This window comes from Puccinia triticina, chromosome 4A (genome assembly GCF_026914185.1).
Source record: "Puccinia triticina chromosome 4A, complete sequence".
Taxonomy (NCBI): domain Eukaryota; kingdom Fungi; phylum Basidiomycota; class Pucciniomycetes; order Pucciniales; family Pucciniaceae; genus Puccinia; species Puccinia triticina.
This window is the reverse complement of record NC_070561.1, coordinates 1,997,096-2,018,776: the sequence shown is the minus strand read 5'-3', so window position 1 is coordinate 2,018,776 and position 21,681 is coordinate 1,997,096. Positions and strand designations below refer to the sequence as shown.

Sequence of the window (21,681 nt, the reverse complement as noted above, 5' to 3'; positions counted from 1 at the left end):
AGACGCAATGGCCACAATCAAAGCATAATTCAATTTGAAGTGTTTGGTAATTGAGATGAATTATTGGGTTTCAATTCATATTATTTATATGCGCATGAAGGTGGTAATTTCTCTCACTTTGCTAATGTAACTGTCATGTGCGCATGTTTAAGTTTGTTAAAAATCACAGGTTGAGCCTCCCACAGATCAACAACATGTAAATCCCTGTTAGAATGATGTGAAAGGCCCATCTGAATTGGCATATTTCCCTAAAGAAGGCCGGTATCATCTAGAATTGAGCCAAAAAAGGATGAAAGTAGGGTGAAAATATGAATAAAGTCAAGCTTGGAGGTGTGTGGTCCCAGATTTCAGATAGACATCCTGGCTTCTTAAATATATATGCTTGTGAGTTGTTTTTGTGTTTGTTTGTTTTCCAATGTCTCCATGCACATGCATGTGAGTTTTTTTTGCTTTGCCAATGTCACCTTTGTGTACGCGCGTACATTAGGGTGACAGATCACTGGAGGCGCCTTTCACAGCTCCATTACAAGTAAAAACTGGTCAGAAAGCCATGAAAGCCCCCGCAGGTCACATTCACGTTGGTTGGAACCCCTTTGACATAGAGAAATTGATCAACAGAAATTCACCATAAATGAGTAAGAATTGGGCATTGATTAACTATGATTTCATGACAGATTGTAATTAAGTTACACTTAGAAAATTATATGGTTCTATACAACATTGCACAAGGTCCTGTGATAATTCCGCATCACTTCTGACACACTTCCCATTGACTTCTGAATAATTTCTCAATCATTTACTAATCCACATCTGACTCACATCAGACCCAGAACAACGTAAAATTAGACTCTGGCACTCTCTGGAGAGTGCGTCAAAGTCTCCCCTGGTGTAGGGTATTACATGCTAAATGTATCATAATAGATCCATTGTTGTTGTAACTCCACCTGGTTACATAATCTTTGGAACAGTGACTGTGTGTTGAAGCTTGGGTTGAGTTTAACTTTGAGAAAGTTTGGAGGAACACCCCAAGCTTCCTTAGAGTTTCTGCATGTCAACCACTTGCAGTTGACTCAGTTCTTTTCTTGCAGTGAATAGGTATTGATCAAGTATACTAGTGCAGTGTGTTGAGTAATTGAAAAACAATCAGAAAGTTCTAAAGATATACTCATTCCACCTAGCCACAATAACAATCAAGTCCAATAATAAAAGGGTATGTGATTGGGTATAGGTGGAGAAGATGAAAGAAGTACGCAGGGTGTCATAACATGCCCGGTGAGTCTAGGTGAAGATGGCATTTTGATTGCAGTGAAGTTTTCTTTTTTGTTTTTCTTCTAGCAAAGTCTTATGGGTTACTATGTACCAGTTGGTCCAAGAGGCTTTTTAAATTGTCCTTCTCCCGTATAGTAAGTTTAAAATTCTTTGCCGTTCTGATGTCCAGATGCCAAGGTTTTGGCGGTTTTTCCCACGGCAAGACGCCCATTGTTTGCCATGGAATCAGATGGTTTTTGTGGATACGAGCAGTGTGTCTGTGGTACTGGTTCTTCTGGAGGTACGCAAACATGTTGGGGAACTGGGCATCCACTTCAAATAAGCTGCGCCATTTGAGCGGATTGGTCGACTTGAAGTAAACTCCTACGGTGTTGATTGCAAATTGTGTTTTCATCGCATCGCCAAGGCTGGCTTTGATCGGCTGCTCGATGGTTCGCGAAAATTCTCTGATTTCCAACCAGTCTGTAGTGAGGTCTGATTCTTGAGCTGTACAGTAAGCAAAAAACAGTCGATACAATGAGCTTCATGGAGTATATCCCTCTTTCACTTCTGACGGTCCGAACCGAACTGTCGAGTCTCCTGAATCCATTCCTGCATGGCCAACGGTAAACAATGTTACAAGCCATTGAAGAAGTTTCTCCTGCTCGCTCGTTCTCAATTTTAGTATTTCGGAGTCGTCAGGTGCAGGCTTTTGGCCTTTTTTTCGAAACAATGTGGAGGCAGAGAAAGCCAGAAGAAATTGGCCGTGCCGGCAGAAGATTTCGTCTAACAAGGCCCTGGCACGCTGGAGAACTGTATCTTGACTAGACGTTCTGGATATCATCAGAACCGCTCGAATCAGAGAAGGCAACTTGGAGAATTCACTGCTGCCGTTGAGATTTTTCCAAAAATCGCTGATGTGCAGCACGTCCTTCTCGAAGAACGTCTCGGGGGTCCATTTCCGAGAGCGGGGAAATGCCAGTGGATTGATCAATCCGTATGTTTTCAACGTCAGCGAAAACATATCTAGCGGATTTATCGGTTCACCATCCGTTGACGGTTTTGAAATTTCTGGAGTTTGGGGCACCACGGCAGAGCCGGCCAGTTTTGATTCTGATAACTTCTTGCGATTTTTTGGTTTTGGATGATCCGTGGTAGCAAGGCGCTTCCTTTTAAAGGATGATAAATCGTTGCTGCGTCCTTCACGAAGCTCTGTGGGGCTAGAAACTGAATCATACTCTGCTCTCACGCAGAAAAGATACTTCAGTTTTTGTACAGCTGAACAAAATAGGCTATGAAAGTTGTAAAAAAAATAGTACCTTCAAACGCGCCGACTAGACTGGAGCGTTGAATAGGCCAATGCTTTGGCTCCGAGGGTATGACTGTCGTTAGTAGGTTTTCCGGGGTTGGGGGATCCAAGTTAATATTTCCCAGTCGAAGCTCGGTTCTTGCAAGCTCGACCAAACCAAGCGTATTTGAGTAAGATAGCATGGTAGAGCCATGAGTGAAGTGTTGGTGGTCCAATTTGTTTGATTGCGAGACCGGGTTAGGGTTGGTTCTTGGCGTGTCGGCAGCAGAGAGAGCAAGCTGCGGCCATCTAGACCAATCATCATCTAGCAGGGCGCCATGCTGCGCCTCAGAAAAGGGTCTCTGTGCGAATTGAGGCTCATACGATGGCGGTGAGGTTGTATAGCCGGCGTTGTGGTTCAGGAGGGGCAGAGGCCATTGTTGCGATTGTATCAAATCGTCGAGTTGGCGGTGATCTTGTCCAGATTGTCGATCAAAGTCAAGCAGAGCATTTTTTCCTTCAAGGGGCAAGTCCGCAATGACAAAGGTGAGAAAAAGCTGAAATATGAGGGTGATTTTTTGAAGGAAAGAGTCCTGCTTGATTTGGTTGGTCATCTAGTATGAGAAGTAGGGTTGCAAGTCGTGAAAGGGGGACCAAAGTTAATGCAACTGAAGTACACTTGAAAGCTCACACCTGTTTGCCGAAGAGATCACTTCATGGAGCACTGTCTTCGCAGTGGAAGAAACAGATGGTTGGAAGGAACGGCCGTTACTTCCTACTCCTCGAGCATAGAACTTGTCGCAAGCATTAAACACCGCCATTACTTGTGTACATCACCCGGCCAATTTCAAGAGAGTCCAGTGGCATCTCAGTGCGAAACCCTTGGCAGCCAAACTTGTCAGAACACCCCTATCCACGGGCCATGGAAACACGCGAGCTTGGCCTCCCAGTGAAAGCCCCAAGGTCCCAAGCCTCAAAGGGCAGCCCCAACACACCTCGGTGTGGGACTCCGGAGGTTGTATGTATGCACGTCGTTTCTTTTGGGGCGATTCGCGCCCCTGCCTCCGGCCGGCGAGGTACTGGAGAAGTGTCATGATTGAACAAGCTTTGATGAGATACAAGTACTTTAAAATAGGGGGGGGGGAGGGTTAACAATTCTGCAAAACTGGAGAGAAAATCTGAAGGCCCTTACTAACAAAATTTAGGGCCTGTACCATAGGTCTCAATTTTGAAAAATTTCAACTTTTTTTGCCCTGTACACAAAAATTGAAAACTAGCGGAGGGTTCCAATGTTGAAATTCTTCACATTTGGGCTCAAGCCTACATTTCAGCCAGGCTCAGTTTTTGTCCCAAAAAATTTTGAGGCAAATAAATTTGGAAAATTTCAATTTTCAAGCCCTATGGTACAGGCCCTATCACCTGCAAGTAACCAAATTTGGTGCCGCGGGAAGCAATAATTATTATAATGAAAACTCCTAAATTAAATTACATCAAAAACTAAGGCACATTTGGACACTGTTTTATACGTGATAAATGTGCGCATTTATCAGGTGCCATGTGGTGGTTGAGTCTGGTGCGGGGCACCAAAGTGGGGTACAAGGGCTCTCTTCTACCACAGCAACCCCCGGGGGTTCCAAAATTTTGGTGGAGACAGGGGGCAAACTTTGGGTCACACATGATAAATTTACCCATTCATCACATATAATGAGTGCATCCAAACGGGGCCCAAAGAAAGGAAAACCGTAAGGCCCTAATTTCCAGCTTATCTTCAATATCAATAGTGGAGGAGCAATTATGCTGTTCAAAGCTGAAATTTATGCATGCATAAATGTGCAAATCATAAATTCATAAAACTTTGTTGGCTGGGAAAGCCAAGGTTACATAAGCATATTGGTGAGATCCCCTAAAAGTATTATGACTTTATGAATTACACATTTATGCATGCATAAATTTCAACTTTGAACATCATAAATCATTGGACATGCATGCAGGGAAACTTACACATATACAGTGGCAGAAGGAATAATTTATGATAAGGGACAAATTGTGTTACCGGCAGACCCCACTCTCAGGGTGCAGATCCTAAACAGGCAGCAGACCACCCAGGCCAATCCTGCACACCTCACTGGTTCAACAGAGCTGTGTGTGGAACCAACAGAACAAGTTCTTCAACCGGTCTGCAGAAAGCTGCGACTCCTGCAAATGGGTCAAATCTTCCACCCAATGGTCCTTTGGAACCCTCAAACCACTGCCAATTCTGGAGGAGCCCTGGAAAGATATCTGCTATGATTTAATCACTGATCTTCCCAAATACCACTTTTGTGAAAGAATTCTGACCATAGTTGACCACCTGAAAACCATGGTGCACTTCATAAAGACCATGAATGCAAAGCAATTGGCAAACTTAATGGTGGTGCACGTATGGAAGCTCCATGGCACGCTGAAAAACATGGTGCTGAACTGTGGAAGTGTGTTCATTGTGCAGATAACCTGGGAACTAAACAACCAACTGGCAAACACCACCCATCTATGGTGTACCATCCTGGGACCAACGGAAATTCCAAAATCACAAACAAAGCAGTGGAGCAGTACCTCTTCCAGGACAGCTTGGAACCCCTAATGGCAACAGCAGAGTTGGCTTACAACAACAACAAGGACATCTCCACAGGAGTTTCATCATTATAGAAAAATTGTGTCTCCAACCCAACATATCTCAGAGTATCATTGGTGAAGCAATGCCTTCCTGTGGTGGCAGAGCGCCTCTGAAAGCTGACAAAAGTACAGGCGGAGCTAAAGCACTGCCTGGAGGAGCACAGAAGAAAATGAAATGCCATTTCAACAAGGGCATGAGGGATACTCCAGAGTGGAAAGCCGGCTACAAAGTATGGCTGGCCAGGAGGAAAATTTCAATAAACCACCAAAGCCCCAAACTGGATCACTGCTGGCTGGGATGATTTCTGATAATTAGTCAAATTTCTAAATTGGCTTACAAACTGACCCTTCTGCTCTCCATGCAGTAAGTTCACCCTGTCTTCCATGTATCACTACCCTGCAAGCTCAAGCCCAGCATAATTGTGGAGTGACGCACGTGGAACCTAGACCTTTTCACAGTGGATGGTGGAGACAAGTGGGAAGTGAACGGGATTCTGGAAATTTGGAAGAGGGGGAGGAAACTTCAATAACTTTTCAGTTGGAGTGGATTCAGACAGGCGGAGAACTCATGGGAGCCGGAGGCAAACCTGGAGAACTGTGGAGACCTATTGGCGGAGTTCAACAAAAAATCTCAGGGAGGGCGGCCAGATGGCAGACAACAATGGATGCACTTCAACCATACACCTTGGAAGAAGTTGCAGAACCCCCTGATGACAACAAAGGGGTCATTGTTATTCAAGGGAGTAAAGTTGGAGCAACATTGGACTTTCATTCAATGTTCCTGAATGTCATTGGACACCTATTCACATCAATTACTTCATGATGCAATAGGTTAGTGTCCCACCAACTGAGCTGCTCAAGTTCTTACGGATATTTAGCTCTAGATTGTTGGCCGTTATTCTTCTATACTTACTGTAAGCCAATCCTTACTCACTGATCATCCCGGCCAAATTTAATTATCCTTGCTTGACAAGGGAACATTGCCATCCGGACTCAAGACGAGAGAAAATATGCGTACAACATCATCTAACAAGAGTGTTTACATAACCAAGCCGGAAGACGATTTGATGATCATCAAAAATGAAAGTGGAGTTGCTTGGGTGTTTATAGGGAACGTGTGAAGAATCTGAATAGTTATATATGAGAGAGAGCCAGAGAAGTATTCATAAATGCACCAGATCTAAATGGTGTTACTGGTTCGAGCCAAAAGAGAAAGAGATAGAGGGGGGGTAGGGATTGAAGCCTTTCTACGCGCGACCTTTCCTCGCTAAGACGCATCGGTCAATGGTTCGGCCCTTGTGGACTTTGGAAGCTTGTTTGACCTTAGTGTATCCAGCCCGACAAGTGACTACATGTTGGCCGATTGGGTCGATTCCAGAAAACCAGCACATCAGTCCCTTCTGTTGCTCGGGAAATTTTCTCGCTGACCTAGAACTTGGTGGATTTCGGTTACTCACAAATCTTACAGTTGCCCTTCTCACATCCTACATGCTTAACATGTTTGATTTTCATACACTAGCGAAACCAACGTAAAACAAGTTCACTAATCAGCGTGGTTCTTCCCAGACTCCAAAATAGAGCTCGAGGAAGAGAGAGATCAGGAGATGAAGACCTACATTGTTATGGCAAGCTCCACAAGCAGTCAATTCTTCTTGGAGGTTAACGCATTCCCAAGGCAAAGCGATCGATTGATTCTTGTGGGCATAGGTTCTTGCGAGTATTTTCTTGGAGGGGGTGTTCGATACGATGGGACAGGAAGTCGTCGGGAGTGGACACCTACTCGCAGACTCAGGGACTCGGCCGATAGCTTTATTCACTTGGCGTGCGGCTGAAAACAAGCCTGAAGGGACCGGTTGTCGAGCCTCAAGGTGAGCCGTCGGCTCGTGCTTCTCAACCGTAACGACCTGGGACGGATCCTCGGAATTGTCGAGTTGGTGGACCGAAGTATCTTGATGCTGGTCTGCCTCATGAGACTGCGAGAGTACAAAACCGCAGAGAATCACGAATAGTGGGACTGACTGGAAATTCATCTTGTCTATCAATAAAGTTATACTTGAGGATAACGCGAGAGGGAAGATAAAAAAGATTCCTATACGGGTGTAGATTGACGATCAGTGGGTGTGGAGTAGATAGGAATAAAAATCCTTTAATAGCAAAAATTACCAAAAACAAATATAAAAATAAGCGAAAGGGGGAATGGAGCAGGAAAGCGGAGGTTAAAAAGACATAGGCCTCTGGAGAGACTGTGGACGAATTATCGGGGATGGCCACCAAATTTTCATTCATTCATTTATTGTTTCAGTGTGAGAGCGCTAGGGAGACGTTGAGTTGAAGCAGTAGGAGATTAATGAAAATCGAGCCGAACTGCAATGGTCTTGACTCTTGATTCCCTACGGGCGTTGAAGCAGTCTCATCAAGGACCGACCGCCGTCCTAGGAACGCTTGCCTATGTACTTCTTGATCAGTCCCCCTTATCGAAACAAAATGTTCTGTTGAGCCATTCTTCAAACCAGAAGCGGTAAGGAAAAGTGATGATAGACAAGTATGGAAATATCCGATCAAATGTTGTTAGTCAACTTGACCTATGCCGGGTGCACTTGATCAGTGCATGGTTAACATTATGATACCGATAACTCTTTCTTTCTTTACATAGCTTCACGGACTATCCCAGCACATCCCGCACATACCTGAGGCACAGAAGCCCCATGCATCCATTCCATCGAAAAAGAAACATCTGGAAACATGGACTGCATATAGCATACAGCTTTTTTCATGATGATGACATATACTGGTTCTGAACGTGTTATTGGTTGGTGATGCCGATGATTCTCGATTGACTATGCAAAAAATTCGTTAACTGGCTCCGACGAGTGGGTGCAGTACGAGTCAGTGCAATAGCAAATCGGCTTGGACAGCAAAGTCACCCTCAATACTTCCCTGAGCTGCGGTCATTATCATCTTTTCGCTGGGCAGAAGCTCTCGTTCTCGAGAAATCTGCTGTCCAAAAACTGACCAAAGAGGCGAAGAACTCATCGTATTCTGTCCCCCACTGGGTCTGCAGTATGCAGGATGTTTCAATAGAGTGGCGACCCGTGCAGCCTGCAGAGCTTCTACAGGTCAGGCAACCGGTGTTCGGACTCGGGAGCACTAACTAGGGTCCCAGGGGAGCAAGCAGCGCGACCGCCCAGGGCATCTGTGTAGATCAGGAATGGTGTCATTCACACGCCTCTTGGAGAAGAGAAGCAGAGCCATTGAACTATTCAAATCCTGGCTTTGTGGACTACGACGAAGCGCGCTACATCTGGCACGAATCTCATTACAGATATGTAGTGCGCGAAAGCGAAGTGAATTTACGAGCATGGCAATCTGTTTGCTTGTAGATACATAGTTCGAGCCTAGTAGATCATCCGAGCGAAAAAAGGGATAGGCACAGGCTGATCTTACCGATAAAAATATAGTTGGCGAGCTGAAATTGTTACAAGCAACTCAATAGATTTCAGATAGGTTTTATTCCCCTTTTTGCAATTGGTTGGGCTATAATAGCTGATCCTGATTGAAATCAATGAACATCAAGTTCGGACCGTCATCGTTTCTTCTTGGATCCGGATGGGAAGATCTGTTGCCCAGACGGTTTGCAAGGGATTGAATTTTTAGGGGGCGGGGAGGGGATGAATCGGCCTTGCAGGAGGGCATCTCTCGTAGCTTGGTTGATATGCTGTCATATACATTGTTGGTTATAGGTTACAACAAAAAAGCATGATCCCGTGTAAGGGGTCGACTCGCATTAACCATTTTAGCAGTGGGGTCTCAATTTTGCATTTTCAAACGAAACGCTCACTTTAAAGCGGTCCGAGCCTAAATGGATGCCACCAAACCAACGACTGACACAGACAAAAACATTCTTGACGTCCTGTCAAAGGGCCAGAGCAAAGAAAGAAAAACGAGAAACAAAACCTCGTGTTAGAACGAATTGTTTTAGCTTTAGTAGAGTAGAAAAAAATCAAAATGGTGTTCTCGTATCCATACCAGAATATTTAAAAGATGTTGCATCCGTGATCCAGCAGCCGATTCGCCATCATCATCGTTATCTACAAGCCAACCAGAAGAGAAAAAAATGAAACCGTTTGATTTTTGTTAGTAAGAGAAAGAAACCCTGCCATGATAGTATAAAGGAGAAAAGAAAGCCTGACCTTGGTGAAGAAAACCGTTAGATTCGCATCTCCAAGCGATCATATTGTGACTGCATCCCGTGGATGAACAAGGGCATTGTATCAGTACAAGAAATAGCGAATTATCAGAGGAGCACTGAGAGTCACGATGATCCGAAAGAAGCTGACCTAGCCTTCGCGGTTTTCTTATCACTGAGCAGGTATTCAAGAATCCTTGGGACCTGTAGAGAGAGATGCATGGGGGAGGAAGGCCGAGCCGAGGACCTTGAATCGCTGAATCAGGACCGATCGGCTGAGGGGGCGTGAAGAAGGAGGGATGTGGGATGGTTTGGGAGGACTGAGGGACGGCAGTTCGTCGGTACTGACGTCCTTGGGGTCATCCAAAGCAACAGCATGGCCAATGAACACGCTTTTTCGATCGACGATCGGCTCACTGGTATACACCATAAAATTCTGCTTTGTTCGTCCTGGAGATCCAGTTCGATCTCCGTCGGCAGCTTCCAAGCTCTGATCCGCCTCATTATCTTCAGTCTTTCCTTCTGTTCGTTGCGTTGTCAATATAGGAAGTGCCTGTGATGAGCTCTCTCCTCGTCGGTTCCTGTTAGTTTGGTAGAACTCCGAGACGATTTCTCGGGCAGTTTCGATGCCATCGTAGAGGATAGGTTCGTCCGCCGGTTTTCCCTCGAATGCCTTATCAATCGAGCCCGATAAATCTGTGTTGACTCTGAACGACCCAATATATTTAGCGAGCAAAGCGAGACGGGGTCTTGCGTCCTTTGATGGATAACCATCTGGGATCTCGAGGAGTAATTGAAAGTTCGTATCATCTTGGGTGTCTTTGCTGAGATGGTTATTGAGATCGAGGTGGATGTGAAGCGAGATAGACCGGACGTGTCCTTCTTCAGTTTCCCAGTCGCAATCCAATGATTCGTCCCCCAGAATGGCCGCCAGCGTGCTCAGTTCGTCTGCCAGCTCTGGAAGAGAAGAGAGGCGATCGACCAGCGCAGATATCGAATTCGTGGTCATCACGGCTATCGAGGGCGACCGCTCCAAGTTCCATCTCATCCTCGACCCCACTCCGAGGTGCTCGATCACGCCCCGCCCCCCCCCCCCCCCCCCCCGTGGCACTCGGCCGCGCGGGACTTGGTAGAGACACCTGCAGAGTTTTCAGGCCCAAGTCCTGCCAGAGCATCATCAACCACCTCGAGCCGTTTTCCTCGGTCATGACGCTTGTCAACTCGGCATCGGGGCCACTCCGGGCCAGCACCCTCCAGCTGCCTGCGGCTGCATCCTCTTCTCGATGGTTTTCCTCAACCCCATGTGTGAGCCTTATCTTCGTCGGTGGACTTGGTCGTTGAGATTCATAAACTGATGTTGGTTATCTTGTGCAGCCTTCCGTTTGGGTCCAAAAACGCATCAAGGTCCAGCTCAGAACTGACCATCCGAGCCACGGTAAAGCAGGTGCGTCTCGTACTTGCTTCGTCAATCAATACACATAAACGGTTTTTTATTGATAAGGATGATTTGGCAATTTATCTAGGACAAGTGATTCGGGTCAAACCGGGCCATATGAGGCAGCAACTGTTCCCTTCTGGGCAGGCGCTGTACTGTGCAAAAGATGGGATCCCGATCCACCACTACCAACCAAGCGTGCGACCAGGTACGAAGGTGCCTGCGCCCGGCTTATCCCGCCCGCTAGTCGACATCCTCAAGCGTCTCGGCGTCCAGATGCCGATCACTAGGAACGAGCTTCGGGAGGCACAATCCCAAATCAACCAGTGGAAACGGGCGGCCAATCCGTCTATCCAAGGCGTACGCTCGCCAACGCCCGCAGCACCAGTCCAATCGGTACTCTCCCCTCATTCCGGGCCCCTATCACCTCCGAAAGGTCTTGCTCAAGCTCTTCAAACTCTCAGCCAAACTCTCCAGTCAACTCAGGAACCGCTGCTCGTCTTCAAACGCTCGGGGCCCGAAACCTCCGACTCGCTCTACTCCTCGATCAAAGCCGACGAGATCATTGCCAGCTTGGTCGACAAACTTGAGTTCAAACCTGACCAGACATCAGAAATCCCTCCCCTGGCCGAGTTCTTGAAAATTGCCGGGTGCTCAGACTCGCTCCAAGAACTGTCTCCGCAATCATCCGCCCACCTCGACCCTCTTCCTAGATTTAAACCGATCAAACGCGTCGGGCATTATCGGCTCTCTTTCTCTCTCAATGCATCATCCCATCATCCGTCAAAAGATTCTGATCTTCCTACTTACTCGTTCCCTATCCTAGTTGAAAAATGAAACATTGTTTTGTTTGAATGAAATCATTGTTACTCGTCCAAGCTATAAAAAAACATTTGCATTTATATATGTTATTTGTAGGGGGGAAGTGGTCATGAGATTAGGGTATAGATGATGATCATTCAATCCCATTCAAACGTCTGGAAGGTCTGCGAGGTAAGTTTGCGAAGATAAAATAACAAAAGAGATCAAAAACTGGATACACGAATAGTGAAAGTCGAAGGAGCTTACCGGGTAGAGGAATTCCTCGCAGATCAAGGTCCGAGCGGTTTCAGTGAGGAACCTTTCGACCTTCCCGACGTTCCTCAAGACGTGACGATCGGCATTTCCGACTTCAGTCTCGACAAAGAGATGGGGGAGGATGCGGGCGCCGATAGAGTTGCGCTTGACCCCGTTCTCAGCGCTATCGTCGTAGAGAGGGAGATCGGAGTGGGGTGGTTCGAGGATGCTAAGATGGAACTTGGAGCGGTCGCCCTCGATAGCCAGGATGATCTCGGCATCAAACCCGACGCCGACGAGAGTCGCCCGCAGTGGCAGACTCATAAACTCGGCCGCCGGATGGTTGAGGACGAGGGCGGTGGAGAAGCGGAGGCGGAGGTTGCCGTCGTAGCTCAGCCGCAGGTGGATTTGCAACGAGGGCTGGGAATGTCCGTCGTCGTCCGGCTTGATCGTTGGCGCCGAGGAGCACTCTGGCGAGCCGGACAGATGGCTCTCACCATCGGCTATCCGGAACCCCCGACTGACGTCCCGGATATCGATGATCTCTACCTCCGGCGCGATGTCGCCAAAATCGATCGATTGGATCCTGATCGGACCAAGGAACTCTGGCGTCGCTAGATTGGCCAGGAGCCCATTGAGCCTTTCGGTCAGCTTCTCGGCTATCGAGGGTGTGAGTGAGAGCCAGTCGATTTCGATTGACATTTGCTTTGCGAGATCTTCTTCTTGAGTTCGTGTTTGGAATTCGCTACCATGTCCGATTCCTTGCTATCCTGCCTCGATCAGCGGCTCATCACAGCCTGCCCCTTGCTTGAGTTGGACCGAGGTGCGCATATATGGACACGGGGGCGGGGGTGACGGGGGAGGATGTCAACCGAACCGGAAGAGAACACCACTTCGGCAAGAAACCAGCCAGAAACCCAGAAAGGAACCTCGGCCGATCGACCGATCCGATGTCCAACAATAGACTGACGCCAACAGCCCTCCGGCTGATCGAGAAGCAGCACGAACTGGAGGCACTCGTCCAGCTCAACCAACTGTCGCATGGGATGGCCGTCCAACTCGAACAACTCAGCCACCAATTCGCACAGGGTGCTGATGGGGCATTGAGTACGTCGATTGACTCTCACTGTTTTCCGTTCAATCTCGAATTCAACCCACCCACTTATTCACATCCTCCCTGCCCATCTTGACCGATCAGTCACCGAATCCGTCGTCCAGCGGTGGCAAAATGTCTTCCGAGCCGCCCATCTAGCGATCGGTAAGAAATCCCTGCAGTCCCAGATGCCGGCATCGATTATTGATATCTTCCTGTTTCTCGGCGGAATCGTTCGTTTCCTAGCTACGCGGGCTAATGCGATCAAGAACTCATCCCAGGCCCCAGTAGACATGCTCGTTCGGATCCCCGTAGGATCGGCCCAGGAAGACGAACGATAAATTCTTCTGGCAGGCACCCAAAAACTGACATTTACCCACTGCGTCTTCCATCTTTGATATTTTATTTTCTGGTTGAGTAAGCTGATTTGTTCATTGCTCAGCTAGGCTGCTTTGACGAGGTTAAAATGTCTTTCCCTTTGTACCACAGGTTGCGAATCCATAGTTGTATTTAAATATGAAACACCTCCAAAATCTTGTATTTCTAGAGCCAGGTGACGCGGGAAGAGAAGGGTGTTGTATGGCTGACGACTGTTCTGATCCGCAAGGAGGCCCAAACATCTCACAGGAAAAGCATGAAATCTAACTAGTTGATTAGATTGCGCGCTTCAAAGAATTGTCCAGTGGTCTCTTGTAGGGCAACAGCTCATGACCTGCTCAGATTAATCTGTTGACTGTTGCCTATTTTGTTAACCCCAAGAAGGTTGGGTTACACAGTCTCCACAATTCCCTCTCTCTTTCTCTGCTCTGGAAAAACATCGACAGGTCTCGCGAAGCTTGCATGAAGAAGAAGTTCAATGAGAGGGTGATACATACAAATAGTTGTTTACTTCGAAGATTGTGTGTGTATACGTATTTGTATTGAATACTCTTTTTTACAAAACAAAAATCTAGTGTGTTTTTTGTTAGAATTTTGAAGGATAGCAATAATTTAGAAAGGAAAAGAAAAATACAGCTTGATGCAAAAAGTCTATGATAAAAGACCTGAGAAACTCTTCTGTGTGTTGTTCTTGTTGTTTTTAGTTGATTTGTATGAACGTTTGTGATAATGGAGAAAGAGTGGGGAAAGCTACAAATTCGGCGGTGAGGAAAAGCAGGGTCCCAGATCGCGTGGTTCCTCTGGTATATTCGGTTCGGATTGAGAAAAGAGAGACGGAGAGATCGACTCGACCAGGTCGCATTTGGATGAGATTAGCGAAGTTTTAGGCGGGCGGAGAGCCATTGGACTGAGCGGGTGGAGAGCCATTGGACTGGGCGGGCGAAGGAGCGACGTGCATCATAGAGAGGATCGATCGCAATGCGGAGTTGTCACCCAAGCGGGCGACCTCTTTATCCGCTTGACCCTCAAGGACGGTCAAGACCATCCGAGTGTAGGCCAGGGACTTGGTCTTCTCCTTCATGTAGCTGACCGCATAGGATTTGATCCCATCGTCTGTCGGACGTTGTCGCAGGACGTCTGTGGTAAAAGAAGGTCGTCGATTGAACCGGTAAGTTGTTGCATATGATGGGGAGAGAAACAAATACCGAGGGAAACAGAAAAGAATGCTGAAGGTCACTCAACTGAGTAGCTGGTGATTCGAGGGGTCCGCCCTGATGGCGTGGACGATCGGGAAACTGAACTTGCCCTCGGTCAGGTCTTCACAATAACCCTTGTTGACGGTGTACTATTTCATCGGGACAGTTTTGATTAGATGAGCGTCAATCCACATGCAAAACTCGGTTTTCCAGAGGAGAAACTGACGACTGATGACAGGTTTAACAAATCGTCTCTTATCTGAAAGATGATCCCCATTAAATCCACCAAGGGAACGTAATCTCTGCGGTAAGAAAAGCAAAAGTTAGATAAACTGCTTTCGAATTTGAATCGTTCTAGCAAGTGTTGATGGATTATTTGGATGACCAGCGTGACTCACGGAATTTCTCTAAGCGGTGACATGGCCATCATGAGCTTGATTGCAATCCTGAACAGACCGCCGGTTTCTAACAAAAGGTATTGAGAACATAGAATGAGCATTGGGTGAAAGCTGGTGATGATTGGATGTATCGAGCTGGCAATTCGGTGTAGTGAGACTTGCTATTTTTGACCATTTGGATGTATTCTTCCTCGGTGGGGCAGGTCAAGGAGTCTCGCCAATATAGGTCCATACCTTGACCGCGATGTAGCCTTAGCAGTTCCTCTGGAGTGTGATAGAATTAGTCGTTAGCACATGTAATTCGGGATGGGTTAATGGGTTAATGGGGCGGGAACCGAGCTTACCATTGATGAGCTTCCAAAGGTTCGAGGCAGAGCTATCTTGAGAAGGATGTAACATGGATAGCTCTTGGTAGGCCAAAAAATAGACATAACTGGTTTACAGCACAAGCTAAAATCAGCGCCAGTGGGTTTGTTGGAGCGAAATGGGATCATCTGCTGGCTAGACATTAGAGACGGAGCACTCAACTTAGCCGTATTGATAGTTTGGGGGATACCATAAATCTTGTGTGCCACTGTTAAAAGGGCGCCGTGGTTCAGCAAGCGCTTGCTACATATTTTTCTACCCTCGAGGAGAGGGAAGAATAGAAGAAAGAAGGTGCTCCGAACCTGGGATCCCGCGACGCAATTCGGAGCCATCCTCTACATCATCCATGCTGTGCGAATACAGATGAAGGGTGTTGATGGTCAGCAAGGGCTGAAGGAGGCAAAGAGAAGAAGGCCAGGCACATGTGGAAAGACAAAAGAGGACTAACAGAAGACTGGCTGTATGAAGAAGGCCAACAATCCGTTTGACCACGTTGAGCTGCTCAGCGGGTACGAAGAGCCAATGATTGAAGGCATCAATCATCATCGACCGAATCTCCTTTCCCGGGGTCGAGGTGAGATAAGTAAAAGGCTCTAACAAAATCTAAGGGATCACAGTCTGATGAGCTCTGGGTCGATTTTTCGGTGCAGAGGAGGATGGCCGTAGGAGGGATAACTACGTATACTGACTCTCTCTTGTGGCTCAGACCAATCAGGATTGTTGTCTTTCATCTTTTCAAAGAAGTTACTGTAGCGCTCTTCAATCCCATTGAGCTGGGGTGAATCGAGCTCCATATTGATTCCGTTTGACACAGCCATGGCTGAGATGGTGGGGAAGGGCGGAGATGATGAAGCTTAAGGAGGATCTGGATGAGAGCAAAGAGAAATGAGATGAGTATTGTTTGCGATATGTAGTCGAGGACCCGGGAACGAGGAAGCCGGTTCGGGTCGAAGAACGCTTTCCAATTGAGTTTTTTTTTTACTTGTCGAAATGCAAGGCTGAGTGAGTGAAGACTACAATCAGCACGTATAAATCCGCAGGAGAGATAACATGGTCCTCAACAGACCAGATAAGAAGCGCGTCGCCCCAGTCGGGTTTTTATGGAAAGGATGGATGACTGACAGATTCGAAAAGGTTGATGTGTCCGATGTCAAGATAATCAATTTTTTTCTTTTGTCGACTCTGGACAGGACTCCCGCTGGCCTGGAGACTGGAAAAGGTAATTTATCAACAAAAGACGAACCATCCCGCTGGAGCTCAAAACCAGTTGACTGCTTTTCTCCAGTTCCAAAGAAATAAAAAACAATGTCGAATGCCAGACAAAAAGACCGACCCAATGGAAAAGGTCAATTACGCCAAACGTCAAAGCAGGCAACGGACTGGTGATTTCGTAGACTAGAATAAGTTCTAAGAATTGTGTATCGCTACAAGGACGGCTGGTAAGATAAGGGTTTCTTCTGTCATACCACACGCGCCTCCCTTGCAAGTTCAACCAGGTTTTGAGAGGACTGCAAGATTTGCATGGAGTGCTGCATTCCCACCATCCATCATCATCCATCATGATTTGTCGATTCGTGAATCTCACCTCAAACCATCTTTCAACGCCCTCCAGATCGGAAGAGCTGCACCCAGATATCCTAACACAAACAAATAACCATTTTATGTATTTACTCCATATAAGCGGACATGAAAGAGGGACTGTGTTCGGCTCAAGAAATCCGATCCAGGCAGCTGTGTGTCTACAGGCCGGCCATGTACAAAGGGTAAACTTATCACCTCTTGACGCAAGGAGAGGGCAAGTTTATCAATACGCCATTACCGCGCATCGAGAGACACAGGCAGAAATAGCCTCCGCCGGATTGTCATCCAATCTTTTCATCGCTTGACGCTTCCCAAATCCAATACTCAAAAAAAAGCCAACCAAACCGTGATATAGAAAAGATATTCTAATATTTAAGTATGAGGGAGCATTGGATCCTGGTAGCATTCGATCCAGATTTCGTCTTACTTTGTCTTCCAACATGGCACTCACTTTGTTTATACAGACCATCCATCATCCCTTCGTTCCAGCGAAATCCCTGGCGCGATTCTCAGTCCCAAGACATCCCAATACCAGCAGCGAGCAAAAAAAGAGGGTCCTGGATGGTCGGTGTGATGTAATTGACCTTAAACCCAGCTTCCATCCCTTGGTCTTTGCGGGAAAGCTTATCAAACATTAAAGCCTTGAAAGTCGGCAACGCAGAAAACAGGATATCATGCTGAACATGACGGATTAACACAATGCCTTCCCGAGAACCGCCACTCACCATTGGAACGACAGCCTTATTAATGTATATTCTGAATGTAAGCTGGAACGTGCCAAGTCATCTTGAACTGTCTTGAACTTTCGAACGGAGTCGATAAAAAAAAGGAGAAGCAACATGCGCTTGCGGCGTGCGGTAGGTCACCGTAACAATCAGAAAGGCACCTGGCAGACCAGTCGGAGAGGGGCGGAGATAGATAAGATGTGAAGCGGGATGATGATCATGTATTTAACACCCTTGACTGGGCAAGCACAACTCCGCCTTATAAGTTTGTTACTATTTCCATTTGGAATCGAGATCGACTGCTTGCAGCCCTTTTTTGCCTCGGTCATTGTCGGTCGATTCGTGTGCGATCATCGGCGATCGGCGCTGGCCCTCGCTGGCCTGTCAGCGGCTGCATACACTCAGATCATGACTGAGATACGCTTGAACAGCTCGAACATTTCTTTGTCAAGAATGCATCAGTCGCGCTATGCACATCTCTTGGTCAGCTCTGCTCAGCTCAGCTCTTCAAGCTCGCTGTTCACTACATACTCACCTAGCTTAACAATGACATGCGTTCCCACGGGAGGCCAAACAAGGCTATGCTCAAATTCATAGCATTGGTTGCGACAGGAATTATTTTCAAACCCACATTATGAAAGGTAGGACCAGAGGATTTTTTTAAAATAGAGGGGTTTACCATAGAAATTAACAAAACTTTAAAGCCCATTTTAAGGGGTTTATCACCAACATTGTAAAAAAATGGAGGAGTTTTTCTGATTACCACAAGATGCCCAAATCCAAACATGTTGCCAAATTTTTAAAAACTTGTGAATAAGGGCCTTGAAATTATCTCTGATTTTTTTAATATCATATAGGACCCGTTTGAAGCCAATAGGGGGGTTCACAATAGGATAAAAATAAAACTTTAGAGCTAATTTTAAGCCTTTATGAACAACTTTTTAAAAAATAAAGACGTTGCTCTGATTCTCAGGGGATGCCCAGTCCTGTACACCTTGCCAGATTGTTAAAAATTTGTTGATAAAGACCTTCAAATTGACTCTAAAATTTTACTTTTATCCTATTGTGAACCCCCCTAATATAAATATAGGTGATATAATCATTTGTAAATTCAATAAAAAATACAAAACTCAACATAAAGAATCCATTTTTTTTTTGCAGGAAACCTACAGTACTGGTCTCATCAACTATGAAGTCAGATTTAACTGATTCAGCCATCTTCAGCACCATGATACCATTATATTGCTTTGTTTTGGTCAAAAGCAATATAATGGTACTACAGTACTGAATATGGCTGAATCAGTTGAATCTGACTTCATAATTGAAGAGACCAGTATTGTAGGTTGCCTAGAAAAAATATTTGGAGGCTTTATGTTGAATTTTGTAGTTTTCATTGAATTAACCAATGATTATATCACCTATATTTATATTGGCTCCAAACAAAGCCATAATGTGAACCCCCAATAAGTGGATGGTGCTTTGATATTCTGAATAGAGGAGATTGTACTAATGGCTGCTTAAAGTTATGGCTGCTTGAATTACCTCCTACAATGTTAGTAGAGGGCTGTCAGACCAAGAAATGAAAAAACGGGGCCCCATACCTCTGCAAACCTATTAAATTGTGAAGAACTGCATATGAATTTTCATGAATAGAAAAGGGGAAGCTACTGTTCTGTTCACACATTCTTCCAATCATTGTGGATTCTTTTGAGATCTTCAACTCTTCTGGATCTACATTTTTGTATTCACAAGGTAAAATCATATAGATCCTTGCCTGCCAAAAAAGGCTGTTTTGATTTTGCAAAAAAATTATTATTCCAAAAAGTTTTTTCCACCAAAAATAGGGGATTGGTACCAAACTAAATCTGAAAGCTCTTGAATATTTTGACCATTTTTCAGGGTTGTAAATGCTGGGGGGACTACAGTGCGGGACGTCACTTTTGTGCTAGCCCGCGCCCGCAAAAATGTTTTTATTTTTTGAGACCTATCAGGGTTTACATATATCATGTAAAATACACCAAAGTGACATTTTTGAGCTCTACAGAGCTAGGGGATTCTATAAATATCTTGCCAGCTCTGTGGCACTGCTCAGAAAAAAGTTTCACTTTTTGGGTGGTTTGGATTTGGGACACATGGACTTACAGGCCATAGTATGGCACTATGGAGGTGCATTATGCATATAGACTATGTATTAAGTGTATATTATGCACTTATAGTGGGTTTTGAAGCATTGCGGTACAAAACCAAGGCCTTGTATTCATAGGAAAAGAACAAGTTTCTTTGAGTTCGGGTTGGAGCTAGGAACTGGCATCTTGTACTTTGAATTTCCACTTTTGAGAATTTGCCTTTTCTTCTGTGCTTGCTCTTCTTTATCCTTTGATTACAAGATTGGCCACAAGATCTTCCTGGTAGCTTTGTCAACTTCATCATTTTCGTTGGAGGTTTTGCCATTGCGACACCAATTAAGCATCTGTTGAATCTCTTCAGCCATAGCAATTTCTTCTTGTTGATATTTTTCTAAGAGAGGAGTTTTGAATAGACCACAATTATCCTGATCATTCTTGCTTTCAATTAAAATAGGGTTGTCTTTGTCAGCAATAAGGACAACAGGCGGTTTTCAAGGCTGCAAGAAGGGTTTCAGCGGCTTTTTTGGTTGGCTTGAGGAGGATTTTCTTTGAAGTAAGGACTCTTTTCTTTGTCTTTTGATCTGAGCTCTTTGTTCTGTTGTCATATGTAGGCGCCATCTTGGAGGGTGGGGAAAGAAATCTTGCACTTGGACTCGTGATTTTTACACTGGTCACTCCCCTAACCCTCCCCACAACCCCCGGGGTATCGGGGGATTTTTGTGAATTTCTCAAGCCCAACATTTGGGACACCCCCAGGGGGCTAGCACAAAAGTGGTGTCCCGCACTGTATACCTCAATCTGTTGAGGTGGACCAGGCTGAGGGACTGAAACTCACAGATACTGGGTCTTGTGTCAGTGCAGAACACAAATAAAAATTTGGCAAGTCAGTAAGTAAGCACTATTGGATCAGAGCCAGTGTAGACTAAATACAACACAGGATTTGATAGAAACATACTGAAGTATAGGCATCTTGAAAAGATCAGCCCTACACTAAATGAAAAATTCAAGCAAGTACCACCAGTTGACATGTGAGAGCTCTAAGGAATCTGGTGATGGAACTTCAGCCTTTGTCATAGTTTGCCTTTGACCAAGCTTCAATGCACAGTGACTGTGCAAAAACAACCAATGTCTGCTTGAGTGGAGCTAGAATGCAAGTTACACAGGAGAACACCTCATGTTAACTGCTGTCACTTGCCTGATGTTTTCATGCAGTGCTACCAGCACAATTGCCTGGGTTGAGCCCGAGGGCATAAAACTAGGCTGTGCATACAAAAAAAACTCAAAATTAGTTGATCTCAACAAATGAAATAAAAAACAAGACACATTGTATGTTTCTTGACTGCTGGGATCAACCTATTTTGATTTGTTTGAGTGAATCCTAGTCCAAGTGTGATAAACTGAATCCAACCAATTGCACGTTCCTTGGAGTAGAGGTGGTTCCTTTTCTGAACTCAGGGGCCTAAAGGATCTCATAAAATTTGTTTAGCCTTTTGTACCAAGTTGCTCTCACCAGCGGTGGGCAGATACATTCTCCAAATGGATAACTCTGCCGGTAACGTAACCTTTACAGTTACGTTATCTGCTAGTTACAGATATCTAATTTGGAGTTACAATATCTCCTGCAGAAAATGGCCTCCAATTTATCTAGTTACGTTCCCTGGTTATTTTGAACAAAACCAGTTACGTTACATTTTTTCCCAGATTTGGGTAACTTTGGTGTAACTTTCTGGTAAAGGCCCTGATTTGTGGTTGTTTTTATCAATATGAGCGAGATGTTCACTCAAGTTGACACTTAACAACCACATAAACTCAGTATGCTGCCAGGAAGCCACATTAAAAGTTGTTCAGAGTGAGGGTTGAACCCACAACTTCAAACATCACTAACCTGAGAGAGGCAAGCCTTAACCAATAAGCTAAAGACATGATACCAACTTGCTCTTTTCTTCAATAATC

At 45.5% G+C, this 21,681-nt stretch overlaps 7 protein-coding genes across 7 annotated transcripts; 2 read left to right on the top strand and 5 right to left on the bottom strand.

Moving 5' to 3' along the window:
- Nucleotides 1-1,342: 1,342 nt before the first annotated feature.
- Nucleotides 1,343-3,150, bottom strand: PtA15_4A243 (uncharacterized protein; the record flags this gene model as incomplete). The annotated part of the gene is made up of 3 exons (XM_053168107.1): nucleotides 1,343-1,755; nucleotides 2,134-2,487; nucleotides 2,568-3,150. The coding sequence occupies 3 exons, from the start codon at nucleotides 3,148-3,150 to the stop codon at nucleotides 1,343-1,345; spliced, it is 1,350 nt and encodes a 449-aa protein (XP_053019349.1).
- A 3,285-nt stretch (nucleotides 3,151-6,435) lies between these two features.
- PtA15_4A242 (uncharacterized protein) lies at nucleotides 6,436-7,218 on the bottom strand (the record flags this gene model as incomplete). Its single annotated transcript, XM_053168106.1, has 3 exons — nucleotides 6,436-6,536; nucleotides 6,646-6,703; nucleotides 6,805-7,218. 3 exons carry the CDS (start codon nucleotides 7,216-7,218, stop codon nucleotides 6,436-6,438), a joined length of 573 nt encoding a protein of 190 aa, XP_053019348.1.
- A 1,553-nt stretch (nucleotides 7,219-8,771) lies between these two features.
- On the bottom strand, nucleotides 8,772-10,383 carry PtA15_4A241 (uncharacterized protein; the record flags this gene model as incomplete). Its single annotated transcript, XM_053168105.1, has 6 exons — nucleotides 8,772-8,903; nucleotides 9,027-9,098; nucleotides 9,215-9,276; nucleotides 9,379-9,428; nucleotides 9,526-9,578; nucleotides 9,724-10,383. 6 exons carry the CDS (start codon nucleotides 10,381-10,383, stop codon nucleotides 8,772-8,774), a joined length of 1,029 nt encoding a protein of 342 aa, XP_053019347.1.
- A 197-nt stretch (nucleotides 10,384-10,580) lies between these two features.
- Nucleotides 10,581-11,646, top strand: PtA15_4A240 (uncharacterized protein; the record flags this gene model as incomplete). The annotated part of the gene is made up of 3 exons (XM_053168104.1): nucleotides 10,581-10,679; nucleotides 10,749-10,818; nucleotides 10,898-11,646. The coding sequence occupies 3 exons, from the start codon at nucleotides 10,581-10,583 to the stop codon at nucleotides 11,644-11,646; spliced, it is 918 nt and encodes a 305-aa protein (XP_053019346.1).
- A 122-nt stretch (nucleotides 11,647-11,768) lies between these two features.
- On the bottom strand, nucleotides 11,769-12,567 carry PtA15_4A239 (uncharacterized protein; the record flags this gene model as incomplete). Its single annotated transcript, XM_053168102.1, has 2 exons — nucleotides 11,769-11,795; nucleotides 11,878-12,567. 2 exons carry the CDS (start codon nucleotides 12,565-12,567, stop codon nucleotides 11,769-11,771), a joined length of 717 nt encoding a protein of 238 aa, XP_053019345.1.
- A 131-nt stretch (nucleotides 12,568-12,698) lies between these two features.
- PtA15_4A238 (uncharacterized protein) lies at nucleotides 12,699-13,299 on the top strand (the record flags this gene model as incomplete). The annotated part of the gene is made up of 3 exons (XM_053168101.1): nucleotides 12,699-12,972; nucleotides 13,064-13,123; nucleotides 13,205-13,299. The coding sequence occupies 3 exons, from the start codon at nucleotides 12,699-12,701 to the stop codon at nucleotides 13,297-13,299; spliced, it is 429 nt and encodes a 142-aa protein (XP_053019344.1).
- A 920-nt stretch (nucleotides 13,300-14,219) lies between these two features.
- On the bottom strand, nucleotides 14,220-16,114 carry PtA15_4A237 (uncharacterized protein; the record flags this gene model as incomplete). The annotated part of the gene is made up of 10 exons (XM_053168100.1): nucleotides 14,220-14,473; nucleotides 14,579-14,681; nucleotides 14,759-14,834; nucleotides 14,931-14,997; nucleotides 15,093-15,194; nucleotides 15,275-15,363; nucleotides 15,459-15,504; nucleotides 15,599-15,645; nucleotides 15,745-15,899; nucleotides 15,986-16,114. The coding sequence occupies 10 exons, from the start codon at nucleotides 16,112-16,114 to the stop codon at nucleotides 14,220-14,222; spliced, it is 1,068 nt and encodes a 355-aa protein (XP_053019343.1).
- Between the last annotated feature and the right edge of the window lie 5,567 nt (nucleotides 16,115-21,681).